A 15,526-nucleotide genomic window follows, 5' to 3' on the forward strand; every position below is an offset into this window, starting at 1 on the left:
CAGAATTCTTTCGGTCCCAGAGGTCCACAGATGGCGCCTCACAACTAAAACGAAAATAACAGTCATCGCAGAAGTTGTGTTGATCAAAATGGCATTTTTACTTGCATGTCAAGAATTGGTTGCCCAGATATTATCATACTAAAATATGATAAAGACGATATGAAATTATTGTATTCATGAATTTCTTGATTGATAATAGAAGAACCATGCCACAATATTATGTAAGATATTATGTATAGATACTATAGATAGCGTAGATACACACAATATTATGTATACCGGGTGCCCGGTAATTAATGGACAACCTTTTAACCACCAAGAGGGCACCTTATACTGGTCCAGAAAATCGACTTTTAGGTTTAGTAAAAGTCGCCTGGTTTTCGAGATTTTCACAATTTTTTAAATTTTAATACTACCTAAAATTTTATTTTTTTGTCCAGTATAAGGTGGTCTTGGTGGTTAAAAGGCCTGTCGCCTGGTTTTCGAGATTTTCACACTTTTTAAAATTTTAATACTACCTAAAATTTTAAAAAGTGTGAAAATCTCGAAAACCAGGCGACTTTTACTAAACCTTAATGTAATAAAAGGTTGTCCATTAATTACCGGGCACCCTGTAGATAGCGTAGATGTTACACAGATGATAAATTTAGAGATTAATCATATCGATGTCATGTTTATCATCATGTAAATCAATTGTCTATGGCATTACTTTACAAAAAATAAGATAGGAATAGCGATATATATATATTTATTTATCATTAGGTACATAAAGGATAGTAGACTTCGAGCAACTCAAGATTTAAATGACAATTACGTTTATGGATAGTTAGTGCAACAAAAAATGCCCACATCCGGGCTTAAAGTGGTCCAAATTACAGACGATTGGGAGTCTCTACCAATTGGTAGAGCCAGATTATTCCGTTGAATATACAAACACGAATGAGATGAAGCGATCAATTAAGATAGAAAAGATAATGCGAGATATGATCATATGACTAGCCATTTTTCAGAGCTTTTAATATGTTCTTTTGTAAATGTGTAGGTAGGCGTCTATTACATATAAGTGATATAAGTATGTAAAAAGTTACTCGTACTTATATGTTTAGTTTCTATCGTGCTGCTAGTTATTGTTATCTCTGGTTTGTCTAATCCGTAATTATAGAAGTTGACTATTAAACAATTTGAACGCTCCGTTCATTTAGCAAGAATTTTCTATTGACTGTAATGTGTGGTACTGCGGATTGTCCACGAGTTTTAAGCTTACAAAGTGTACCAGATCCTGTAGGGCTTACAATGCACAGACCACAAATCATATCGGTCAGTCAAGCAAGTTGCTTCGACCATTTCCTTTCGCTTATCGCCAGTACTGTGCCATGCCAGTATGCCAGTACTCACTTCGGACGCGCGAGTGACGCACGCGTTCCATTGGAATTCAACACGCTCGTCTATTGTTTCTCAAATTGAATTCAAATATTCCGATCGCCTTTTGTTATTATATATTTGAATTGCCGGTTCGATGGTATAGTGCGTGTGATTGGTGGAAATGTCGGCGCTTTTGAAGAACGTTACAAATTGCATTTGGCACGCGTTCGATTCGCTGCAAAATAAGGATGTAGTGCATAAATCGAAGTTGAAGGTGAGATGTTTGTTTATGTCTAAGTTATGTTTGCATGCTTATTCTGATTTTGTTTGCTGTTATTTAGGCTTATCTCCGAAACAAAAGAATGAGATTAGGTAGGGTTAATCGCTGCTTGAAAGTGTGATTATTAATTTTATGTAAGTAGGTAAAGTTTATTATTGCAAAGCGTTTTTGTTTAGATTGTTTTATAAATATTGAGTCATCACTTTTGTTTACTATAATATGTATGATTTAACGTCAATTTAACAGCTATTGATTAGAGTTTGGATAAGTTACCGGAAGGTGCTTTAATTAGTTTAAGTATTTCCGAAATTAAAAACCTAAAATCAGCTGCTCTACTCCAGTAGGTAGTCGGTAGAAATTCATATAAAAATATAAAGTTAAGCAAACTTATAATCAAATTGTTGGCTGGTTTTCATATGACTCAATCTATCCTAGTTGTAGTATGTACCTATATTGTACATTCATATTACATAGACATTCAAATTATTAATGTAATCAGTCCAAGTGACTAGCTTCGATGAGAACAGAGACTTTTGTTTTGTAACAACACATGAAGAAAAAGATTGTTTTCTAAGTATTAGAAATTAATAAGTGAGTGTACCTATCCATAGCGTATTTATACTTAAGAAATTCTTTCCTCAAAACAAAAAACAAAATTTGCAAACTTATGCAACAATATCTTAATGCAAAATATTGACAAAGGTCACGCAAACAACGAACAATACGGACATCCTTCCCTTATCCAGGTCAATTGGGGTGTAAAGGTGAGAGTGAGGTATGGTGACATATCATAATGTCACTTCAGACTGTTCAAATCTGAGGGACGGGTTAGCATATAGGTCGGGCTTTCTGTTCCATTTACTTAGGCTGGTTTTAGTGTCGCGTGGAGCGGACTAATAGGCAGCGTATAATAAAGAGTAACGTACAGTATGTCTTGCGTGGGCGACGGTCGCGCGACCGTCGCCGTCGCGTCTCATACTTCCATATCGATAAGGTTTGATTTCGTATGCGTCGCATCGCCGTCGCGCAACCGTCGCCCACGCAAGCCACGGCGTAAAACGGACGGGTTCGCGCGGACGACAACATCAACTTCATGACAAATTGGTCGTGCGGATCGGTCCGCGTGACACTAACCAGCCTTAGCGTAATGCCTGAGTGGCCACTCGGAGCGGAGCGTTTAGCGGGGCGGTCAAGCATGCGTCCACCCTATAAAGCGTCGATTGGGACACTTGTACGAGCTTCAATTGTTTGACATGAACCCCACACGCCCCACTCCGCTGCGCGCCCAATATGAGCGTGCATGCGCTCAGGGGCCCGTTTCTCGAAAGGTACAAGCCTTGTATTACAATTGCGCGAACTGTCAAATCGTATGGGTTGTCATGGAAACACACTTGTACTTAATACAATGTTACGATTTGATGTTTACAAAAACAATGTAGCCTGTATTTCTCTAAGTAATCCTTTCTACAGAAATTACGTACCGAAACAAATGTACCTATTCGATATCTACATAGTAGGTACGTAATTTTATACGGACCTCTTATTATTTTAATAGCCACTTTAGGACACCAAAGTTTATTGTCACACATTAAAAGGCATTTACGTATATAATTATAATGTAAATAAAATACCGTCTTATTGAAATTGTACATAAACGACAGTCAAAACACTCGCACGAATAATTGGCCCAATTTCCATATCAGTCGAAAAATGTACATAAAAGTGATAATTGAGCAAAATTACCTTTATTAGCACTCTGTGCAACAGTGCTTTCTCGTGAAGTATTCGCCATGAGTACATAAAAAGCTCAGCAGAGCTTATAGGGGAAAGGGGACGGTCGCTTCTCCATACAAACGTAGGTACTACACTGAATATAGGACATATGAATGTTTATACATAATTTGACGTACGAGTACATAGATAACACTGATACATAATTTAACAACAGCGATGTCCCTTATTATGGCGTTGTTATTGTTATAAAAATGTGGTCAAATTGATAACTTTCTCCTTTTTGGTGTTGGTCAAAAATAGTTCCAATGCGCAGGTAATTCCATACAATTTTTAAATAGCCTCATTTTGAAAAATCAATTTATGCTTTATCGTTGACTACTTTAGTAAGTAAGTATACCACTATACCTTGTGTCAAAAGACCATTAATCATCAAGAATATGTTAATAAGTTTTTTGCAAAAATTTCATTTTTGGCACAAGATTTTATCGCCGACTGTATCTTTCTTTGAACAGTCATCTACTGGTCTCTGGTCTCCGAGACGTTTCTAAAAACCCTTACTCGATGGGTTACGACGTTTCATGACAGAGTTCCTATGACCACCTTTCTGCTCCATCAGCTCCATGATACCATAATATTGCATTGTCACGTGATTTACATATGCGTGCAAAATTTCAGCTCAATCGGAAGTGGGTCAAATTTAGCTTCTACATTTTGACGCACACTAACATACTAACAAGGCAAGTTGAATAAAAGCTTGTATGGCAGGCGATTTCGGGCGGTCGTCAACTTTCGTCTAAAAGCCCGTGCGAGCATAAAAGTACCGTTGCACTCTTACAAAGGTGTTACACTACTTACACCGTTCTTATGCACAGTGCACACTGCACACACTCATGTCTACATTATAGCAGATTACACAGGACGCGTAGCCAACATGCAACTTGTTAAGACAGTACAAGAGGGTCAATTCTCCATACAAACGCTCTCGATTATTTCCTCCCTGGTTTTTGAAGATAGAGCAATGATTTTTTGATAGAGCAAAACTTACAGTATGTCACGAAATTACGAGCATTCCAATAATTAATACCACATGTGAAAATGAACAAATATATCGTATCTAAAATAATTATTTCTCGCATCATAACATTATCTCACGTTTTGAATCGCACCAGCTGTCGAGAGTCGAGCGAGACAGAAAGACTTTCGTGTGGATTCGTTTTGTTATCACAGCGCAAGCGATCGTCACCTTGGCTAGGCTGGCAGTTCAGTAAAAGCCCTCTTTTTAGGGTTCCGTAGTCAACTAGGAACCCTTATAGTTTCGCCATGTCTGTCTGTCCGTCCGTCTCAGTAACCGTAAGCACTAGAAAGCTGAAATTTGGTACCAATATGTATATTAATCACGCCAACAAAGTGCACAAATAAAAAATAGAAAAAAATTTTTTATTAGGGTACCCCCCCTACATGTAAAGTGGGGGCTGATATTTTTTTTCATTCCAATCCCAACATGTGATATATTGTTGGATAGGTATTTAAAAATGAATAAGGGTTTACTAAGAATGTTTTTATATAATATTAATATTTTAGGAAATAATCGCTCCTAAAGGAAAAAAAAGTGCGTCCCCCCCCCTCTAACTTTTGAACCATATGTTTAAAAAATATGAAAAAAATCACAAAAGTAGAACTTTATAAAGACTTTCTAGGAAAATTGTTTTGAACTTGATAGGTTCAGTAGTTTTTGAGAAAAATACGGAAAACTACGGAACCCTACACTGAGCGTGGCCCGACACGCTCTTGGCCGGTTTTTTTTTTAAAATGCACTCATAGCACGAGATTGTATGAAGGTATGTGGATAGGATAAGGCAATATATCGACAAAGGATTAACTAGGAAAATGGAAGGCGAAAGATGTTTCCAGAAATCGGTAGGTATTCTAAATTGTATCAAACTTTAGACAGGAACCTAAACTAATGTTGGTATTAGTGCGTTTTTACATTATCCGATCCGATATCGGATGTCGGACCGATATCCCACACATTACTGACGGCCGGTCTGGCGCAGTCGGTAGTGACCCTGCCTGCTACGCCGTGGTCCCGGGTTGGAATCCCGGTAAGGGCATTTATTTGTGTGATGAGCACAGATATTTGTTCCTGAGTCATGGGTGTTATCTATGTATATAAGTATTTATATATTATATATATCGTTGTCTGAGTACCCACAACACAAGCCTTCTTGAGCTTACCGTGGGCCTCAGTCAATCTGTGTAAGAATGTCCTATAATATTTATTTATTTATTTATTTATTTAATGTTGGTATTATCTGCTCTTAAATATAATTGAGTACCTATTAGATCCGTCGGCAATAGGTATCATAGAAAATAACAAAATCACTGACTAGAGGCATCTTTGATTAGAAGCAGATCTTTTCATTATGATAAAACTGTCTACATATTATAATCGAGTTAAGTATTAAGTAAGTGTAGAAAATATTCACTTAAGTAGGTAGGTATATTTACAATGTAACTTCCATATATCTCATGTAGGTAAACAGTCACTCTGTTAGGTAGCAAATAGTAAACTTCAATATTTGCTGATTTGCATTTATGGCTCTGTCAACATTATCTATTTGCTTATCTATTTATCTCTGTATACATAGCTTACCTACTTTGACATACATATTTATTTGTTTGAGATAAATATTTTAGGCAATAATATCAATAATGATAATATGTTTTTTTGCAAAACTTTAATTTTTGGCACAAGTTTTTATCACCGATTGTACTTACCTTTTTTTCAACAGTCATCTACTGCTCTCCAAGACGTTTGTAAAAACCCCTTACTCAATGGGGATACGACATTTCATAACAGAGTTCCTATGACCACCTTTCTGCTCCATCATCAAATCAGCTTCATGATACCATAATATTGCATTGTCACGTGATTTACATGTGTGTAAAATTTCAGCTCAATCGGAAATCGGGAAGTGGGTCAAATTTAGCTTCTACGTTTTGACCCACACTAACGTACTAACAAGGCAAGTTGAATAAAAGCTGGTAAAAAGTGACATAATTATACCACCTAGTTCAATGTAGGTTTAGATGAAAGCAATTCTAATCAGTGGTCAGTGTATAGCAACATTATGTTAGGTACCGTTTTAGCAACTACGGTACCGTATCTAAATAATGTATATACCTACAGTATCGCTGTCATGTAATTGTTAGCGCATAACAAATTAATAAAAAACACGTCCGCTAATAAGGCTCGCTCGCAAAAGTCAGGGTATATTTACAATGGAAATGTCGCAAGGCGTCGACAGTCGCGCCGTTTACGGCAGTACGACATTCTCGTACCACGTCAATCCTGTAGTTGTCGATTTTCACGTACAGTCAGCAAAGAAAGTGGTTTACCACTTTTTGACTCTACTTCAAACACATACGATCAAAAAGTGGTAAACCACTTTTTTGGCTGACTATACCACCCAAATAGTATTGAATCACGTAGCACCTTTATTTTTAGAACTTTTTTCTCGTTGTTCTTGTATTAATTAAGACACTATTTTTATTTCCACTTTCTTAAAATAATGAAAGCGTTCAGTAAGTTACTAAGAACATATCACAGACTAAGTGCCCGCTATTAAAAGTAGCCCCAGTAGGTACTTAAAATGGTATGTATAAATGTCCGACCATGTAAGGGCATTGGAAACAGCACAGAACAAATAATGCGCATTTAGAGTAGTGTTTGCATAGACAGACAAATGTTAATTTTACTCCAACCGGATATCTTGGCGCCTATGTTGCAAATTAGTATTCCTTCACATTCCTAAAATAATATACCTATTACCTACATACGTTACTACACATACTAAACTTGGTTGTGAGGCGAGACACACTTGTGTGCCTACAATAACCAAAATTACGCAACTATGGGAACAAATCAAACTACTATAATATAAATAATCGTAAACTAGAACTTTCCTTTGCTAATCCGCGAATAGATAACGTGCAAGTCAATCAGTGCTAACCTGTTATAATTACTTGCGTATTTTTTACATGCAATTAATTTTCCCACCCTCTCACCGCAAAAATAAAAATAAATACGCAAATAAATATAACAACCCACCACCAAAAATACAAAACTCGACACGTGTTTCGCCTCTCTACGAGGCATCCTCAGGAGCTGATGTTGACGGTCCGAAGTCCCGCAACTGACAGTCAGTTGCACAGGCAGTGACAGTCAGTGACAGGCAGTGTCAGTTGCGGGACTTCGGACCGTCAACATCAGCTCCTGAGGATGCCTCGTAGAGAGGCGAAACACGTGTCGAGTTTTGTATTTTTGGTGGTGGGTTGTTATATTTATTTGCGTATTTATTTTTATTTTTGCGGTGGGAGGGTGGGAAAATTAATTGCATGTAAAAAATACGCAAGTAATTATAACAGGTTAGCACTGATTGACTTGCACGTTATCTATTCGCGGATTAGCAAAGGAAAGTTCTAGTTTACGATTAACATGGATTTCCGGAAAGTAACGCCTGATTCCATCGATTATAATATAAATTAAAAATCGAAATAAGATGTCATATATTAAAGAAAAAATTACAAGCACCACCAGTGGTGAAGGCCGGATTCGAACCGGCGTCTTTAGCAATCCGGGCTAACGCCATGAACCCCTAGGCCACCTCGCCACAGCGGAAGCCGTCGAAATTTCTCTTCTATATGTCATCTTTGTAACTAGGCGTCTTTGACCAACTCTAAGGGCAAGCAGTAGGTGCTTGCACCCAGTAGCGGCTTGCCCTAAAGAGCGCTTGTGCGGTGCACTCCCAAAAATAATCACAATTAAACTATAGTAATACATCAATTATGGTACCTCAAATTAATGTATTATACTGTATAAAAACTATCGCAAAAAAGTCCAATCAAACAATTACTTATATTTCCTAAAAGTTCATTAAACAGTCTATATTATAATCCGCCAATTCCCTTCTTATACAATTTCATACGCACCGCACTCAACGGAGCGCTTTGAATTGCGCTCCTATGGAGAAATATTCAGTACATTCTCTAATACGAAATTCAGTAAGAGCGAAAGAGAAGTTTAGTCATAGCTCCGCGCGTGAGACAGAAGATTATGTATGAAATATTAGGTAAATCTGGAGCGCCGCTCCTAGGGACGTTTGACCACAGAGCTATATCAAGATAGAAAGAAAAAGTATCCTATTTAGTACCGCGAACGGCAGTCTGCTCGACGATTGGATGTCAAAATTAGTTTTCCATTGCGGTTTAAATATGACGAGCTCGATTTGGCGTGCGTTCAAAACGAGCGACCTATAAACATGAAATAAATGCTAGAATAATGTGTATGTAATGAAAATAAATTGATTTGTTCTTAGAGTACGATCGATGTAAAAATAAGCCATGAATTCAAACTGTCGAGTCAATTCACATTCGTGATATCAAGTATTTATCTATTTATTCAACAGATTAAAAAGTATGCAACACAAATTAAATTACAAATACATCCATGCAAAAATCTTAAACTAACTTATATTATAAATATACTAAACTACATTAATAATTAACTAGGATAATCCAATCATAATAAGAACACCAATCAATGCGAAATGTTACACGATCGGTCTCCCTGTCAACCGCAAAGCTTTTTCCTTCTATCTCAATATAGGTCTGTGCGTTTGTCCTTGATTACCGTCTCGGTTGCACCGCGCAGGCGCGATATTCGTCGCGGTCTTCCGCGACCCGCGTATTTCGCGCGCTATTTTGTTAATTGTTAGTAAACACTAGATAAACAAGTTTTAAGGCACGCGCGGGAATACAATTTTGCCTTATTTTGAAACCGCATAATTAAATTGTTTTTATTGCAAGTGTGTGAGAATGGATGGATACAATGTGACATTTATAAAAGAGTGTGAAAAAACTTTTGCAACGCGATTAGAATTAAAAGCTAAAGGACCACCGCGGCTCGACCTTAAACTTACGCAAATATGTTTTTCAAAAACCAAAACTTTTACACGTGTTTTTAAAACGGAACAGTATGAAAAAACACCGTGGTTATGTGGATGTGAAAAAAGTGACAAACTGTTTTGCTTTCCATGTCTTTTATTTGGAGCGGGCGCGGATGGCGGAGGTGGTGAGTCTGCATGGACCGATACCGGCGTCAGTGACTTATCACATCTTTCGATAAAAATAAAAAAAAAACATTCACAATCCCGCATTCATTTACTGAATGAACTGCAGTTTTCGTCTATTCATTTTTATGTTTTACTGTTATTAATACTGAAGGTGGGCAGCTATATAAACTAAATAAAGAATATTTTTCATTGAAATTTTAACTTATAGTTGGCATTTGTTGGAAAATTGAAGCAAAGAAAATAAATGCATCCCTGAGCCAATTTAATATGATTTAAATTTAATCACATTGAATAAGTACAAACAGGAACACTAGACTTATGCCGTTGTAATAGGAATTACAAATACACAGTTAATAGTGTTGCTTATGTTACTACATACATGTAGAACCTTGGGCCTTACGATGATTATTTGAGTGAACACCCACAAATTACAGCCGCGAGCCGCCTCTGCTTGCACCTCCTATACGAAACCTTTACAGGTTTACGTATAGCTAATTAGCTAATAGAGAGACTGGTGATGCCATCTATACGCAAATATTATGGGACAAAATTATTAAAAAAAGAATTTGTGCGGAAAAGAAGAAGTTCGAAACGAGTGGCGATAAATTAAAACACGACCGGAGTGAATGATTTAATCGACACGAGTTACGAATTTCCTTGTCACACGTGTATCGTACGACGTTTTTCAATACAGCCACCCATCAAAGTTTTGACCTGACAAAAAATTAACCACTTCTCGCACTAGTGCGTAAAAAAGCACCATCTGTAGGTACTAAAAAACCATTTTAGATGTTGTAATTTAAGCACTGATACACAACTTAATAGCTCTACTTTTTATTCCAAATTTCATGGCGTCCCTGAATGGTGTCGTAATATAATAACCGTCTCCATACTTCGTCCTAGTACGAATCCTATCTTATCCTTGGAAACCAGCATTCGCTAAAATAGTACATTTCGATACAAGTGCGAAAAAGAGGAAGTTCGAAACGAGTGGCGATAAATTAAAACACGACTGAAGGGAGTGTTTTAAATCGACACTAGTTACGAATTCCCTTTTCGCACGTGTATCGAACGACGTTTTTCAGTACAGATGGACCTCCGAAGTTTCGACCTGCCATATAATGAACCACTTCTCGCACTAGTGCGTAAAAAAAACACCATCTGTACTGAAAACATACTTATAGGTACCACAGTATAATAAAGAGTACTATCGTATACTCAACAGTCTTTTTTGCTCCGAAACGTTGTCACTTCTTGTACAGTAACAAGCCGCAAAAAATAGCATATTAATAGGCGTTGAAATATTCTATTTATGTTTGTAATGATTCATCCATAAAGTTGTCTGGCTAAAATGGCTATACGGTAAGTACGTAAGGTCATACTCGCAATAATTGGACACGTATTAGTAGTAGCTGCAAATAAATAGGTATTTACCTGACGCAATATTTATGTTTGCTAGTAACTTTTTAGATTTGCGTTATACTCGTAGGGATAGGATAAGTAGAACATTCGTGATGTCGTTTAATTTTCCTTTTGCCGGGAAATGCTATCACAAACATTCGCCAAATCCTTGTACGTATATGTATGTAAAACTGTAGACCCTTAATGAAAGGCAAAAAATACGATGGCACACATTTTGTCCTCTGCAAAGTCGGTGCGAACATACCTATCTTAAATATAGATAGGCATTTGAGGCCTTTCCACATATATTAAAATCGGCTACGTGAGCCACATGCGAGCACATCAACGTAATCAACAAAGGAGTTGAAAACAGTCACCATGGTCGGATACGGCCGGGAGAGAGAGATATGCGTACCTACTAAATATCCATACTAATATTATAATATTATAAATGGGAAAGTGTGTGTGTCTGTTTGTTTGTTTGTCCGTCCTTCACGGTAAAACGGAGCGACGAATGTGTGATTTTTTAAGTGTAGACAGTTGAAGGGATGGAAAGTGACATAGGCTACCTTTTGTCTCTTTCTAACGCTAGTGAATCCGCGGGCAAATCTAGTATAATATAACTGGTAAAACAGTAGGATATTAATATCAACCACAATCATTGATAGGTTGAGGACAATCGCTTATACGTGTAATATTATCCACGATATTACCTACACTAACATCGACATAGTTTTTGCTGAGCTACCGACAGGTTTAATACCTGCATTAGATTAGGTATTACCTAACCTATTGACAAAAGTCGTTAGGGTAGTTTTAAGTAATCAAATTTTATAATCTCATCGAGTTTCGGATAATGATGATAGAGATATCTTGGATATGATTAATTGATTGATTTGTGATATGATTAAATAATTGATTGATTGTAGGTGACATAACAGGAACATATAAATATATGTAAATAATGTTAAGGACATGGCGGGATGACCTGGATGCATTTTAACCAAAATAGTGGGAAACGCCGACAACAGGGTCGAACAGAGTGAAAATAAGTCTTTTTGCAAAAATGTTATTTTTGGTACAAGCTTTTATCGCCAACTGTACCTTTTTCTTTCAACAGTCATCTGCTGCTCTCCGAGACGTTTCTAAAAACCCCTTACTCGATGGGGATACGACATTTCATAACAGAGTTCCTATGACCACCTTTCTGCTCCATCATCAAATCAGCTCCATGATACCATAATATTGCATTGTCACGTGACGTGATTTACATATGTGTGCAAAATTTCAGCTCAATCGGAAACCGGGAAGTGGATCAAATTTAGCTTCTACGTTTTAACCCAAACTACTAATAACTAATAACTAGGCTTAGGACTTTTTATGGCATACCGTGGTTCTAAAATCCATGGAGTCGACATATGAAAAATTCTCGAAGTCAAAGTCAAAGTCCAACAGTATGATGTTATATTAAATATAAATATTTATACATACTGTCACAACGTTACCTAGTTCATTTTAATCGAACGTAGTTAATTTGAGCTTGTGGTAAATTTAAGCTTGTAAAAACGAGGGAAGGCCTTTGCCCAACAGTGGGGCACTAAATGAGGATAATAAAAAAATGTTATTAAAATATTGTTCAGGAACTATAAAAATGATAATTTGTACCAGACTCTACAATGTAGAGTCCACATTGTAGCCCCAACAGCCTTGAAATGGTTCTTGAACGTTTGCGATTTTTACGTAAAAACTTCTATATTTACTTAATATAAAATGTCCTGTATGAACGACAATAGTCTTACCTAGACCTACTGTAAATATTCTTGTTAATAAATAAATAAAATAAAAAGCCTTTTATTTCTAGTTCGTACAGTGAAATATTACAGAAATTGAAAAAATATATCTTAACATTAAAATAACTCACCCAAAAAACCTTAAAGGAAGTGGCGGTACGTTAACGATGCTTCATTAATTTCGTCTTGAGCCAGGTCGAAGATGACAATAAGTTGGGCAACTTTAGTATTGAATATATCACACAGTCTACACACTCCAAAAAACCTTTAAGGGGTGCTATTATGACGATTTCTACAGGAGGTCGAAGGTCAATTTGGGCACTTTAGTATTGCATGTATCACAGGCAAACGCTCTCGGCTATTTCCTCCCTGGTTTTTGAAGATAGAGCAATGTTTTTTTCTAAACAGATTATTATTATTTTTATCTGTGTCGTGAAGGAGGAAACAGTCGAGAGCGGAACCTCGATTTTAAACATTTTTTCGCAATAATTTTTGACTGAGTTGTTCTTAATGGACTTTTTTTTCGATAAATCTAGTTTCGATAACACTAGTATATTAAATTAGAATTCCTAAATTGAAAGGGGGGCTCCTTTCCATTTTAGTATTTTCGCTCCTGTAGCGTCTTTAAAAATACAACATAGATTACTATAAGTATCATAATAATTTTCATAATAGTAGACCGAGTTAGTGTGGGCGATAGGTCATTCCTCGCTGACTCACTGTCTGACTGTTTTCGTACACAAATTATAAACTGAACATAATATAATATTTAATATGCTGCCTTATGATATGTGAATAAAGCTACTATTATATTAACGGGCGAACCGAGAAGTGTTAAGACTGAACGTAGGCGACGTAATTGATTACTATAGACAATGTTTACAGTACCGATATTTTGTCAAGGCTAACATCCTAGGTAATTATATGTATCATAAACCGTACTACTGCCATGTTATTTAAAATAAATGGTTACTTATTAGGTACTCGTTGTATTTTGCGTTTGGCCTGGCCAGCCATATAAGAGCTCATATGAGAAAAAAAAAAAACTGATTGGATCGCCGTCATCGAAATCGATGTGGAGGACTAATATTTATTTTGCGTACACAGAGAACTACCTAAATTGAACGAACCTTTTGCAGTCGAGTTTTGAGAGAAGTTTTATTTAATAATAATAAATATTATAGGACCTTACACAGATTGACTGATCCCTACGGTAAGCTCAAGAAGGCGTGTATTGTGGGTACTCAGACAACGATATATATAATATACAAATACTTATATACCTACATAGAAAACGTCCATGACTCAGGAACAAATATCTGTGCTCATCACACAAATAAATGCCCTTACCGGGACTCGAACCCAGGACCGCGGCGGCGGGTTATTTGTTGAGATATTTTCGCAGACTCTTCTTCCTACCCTTATCCCACGATAGGTATGTGGTGTCGGTACGACTTGTCTTCCTCTTCGATTCTTCTTTATCTTCCGTCGTCTCAGTATTCACTTCTTTCTTTCTAATATCCTCTTTCACACAATCCGTCTAACGTTCTTTGGGTTTACCTCTCCCTCTCCATCCATCAAGATTCATCAGACCTCTAACATTATTTTGCCTATATCTTCGCAGAAATTTTAGGTATTTCCTGCAGTTTAAAGAAAAGTACTTATAACATCTTAAAAATTGACGAAGGCTTTCATTTGATATTCATTAAGTGGATAATTTGTAGCTTAGATGGTAAAGCACTAGCCATCCAGGTGCTGCTGTGACTGTGAGTTAAGCCTCAATTCTAAAGGGGTGTGGGTGTTCTCCTATGATGTCTCAATATCTTCAAACATCTAAGACTGGTATAAGAATCACAGCGCTTATTAAGACGACATCATGTAGACAATTACATAAGGCTTTCTGTTTCCAACCACGCCTTGTTAACAAGTAGGTAATAGCCGTGATTCTAGTAGGTACATCCTGGCGGCCGCGAGTTCATTACACATTCTTACACAGATCTACTACTAATTAAGTCCCACGGAAAAGTTCAGTAAGGCTTGTACTGTTGGAACTTGAACAATAATATATAAATACAGTATATATACCTAGAAAGTACCCAAGACTTGAATATAATAGTATAAAATTTTATGTGAGTATTCATTCGTTTTAATCCATAGGTAACCCTATCGCCGGACGCCGCGCACGTGCGCACACAGGCGGATTTTCTTAAATTTCTGGCCAAAACTAATGGATTGAAGGAAACGTTAGAAACGCTGAAATAATAAAATAAAAACACAATTAAATTAAACTACAGCTTTATTTATGTTCGATTTACTGTTGCAATTTTTTTTCTATATTTTATTAGTTATGTTTTCTTACATGTCCAATAAATACTTTAATTCTTTTGGATAATCATTTATTTTTGTATCTTGTTTGTAATGTTTTCGTGAAATATCCGTTATGTAAGGATCAGATGATACTAGAAGGTTATTGAACACATCTTCTATGTTTTGGATTCGAGTGAATTTTCTCGAATAGCGTTCTCTATACATTTTTATGTCCTTATTTCTGGATTCTTGAGCTTCTTCTGAGAGTAATCCTAAAGGCACTATACAATTTCTTATTATTTTATGGCCATGAAATAAGATTTTGTGTGCAGTTGTTGGTAGGGGTACCATGGATAGTGTTTGATAAAGACAACAGCTGTCTTTGCACAATAAATTTTAAATTTATTTGGGTTGACTGGAAACGTACTTGTGAGAGCCAAAAGGATTATAAGAAATCGATATATTAAATTTTTGTTTATGCCAGTAATTTCAGCTGAATCTTCGAAAGAATGAAAAAA

General features: G+C 36.5%; 1 protein-coding gene across 1 annotated transcript in view; it reads left to right on the forward strand.

The window, feature by feature from the left end:
• Nucleotides 1-1,403: 1,403 nt before the first annotated feature.
• LOC125230136 (differentially expressed in FDCP 6 homolog) overlaps nt 1,404-15,526 on the forward strand; it is a 30,018-nt gene continuing 15,895 nt past the window's right edge. Inside the window, 1 exon segment of the mRNA XM_048135171.1 lies at nt 1,404-1,636. Coding sequence (XP_047991128.1) covers nt 1,544-1,636 — 93 coding nt within the window. The 5' untranslated portion in view covers nt 1,404-1,543.

This window comes from Leguminivora glycinivorella, chromosome 10 (genome assembly GCF_023078275.1).
Source record: "Leguminivora glycinivorella isolate SPB_JAAS2020 chromosome 10, LegGlyc_1.1, whole genome shotgun sequence".
Classification (NCBI taxonomy): domain Eukaryota; kingdom Metazoa; phylum Arthropoda; class Insecta; order Lepidoptera; family Tortricidae; genus Leguminivora; species Leguminivora glycinivorella.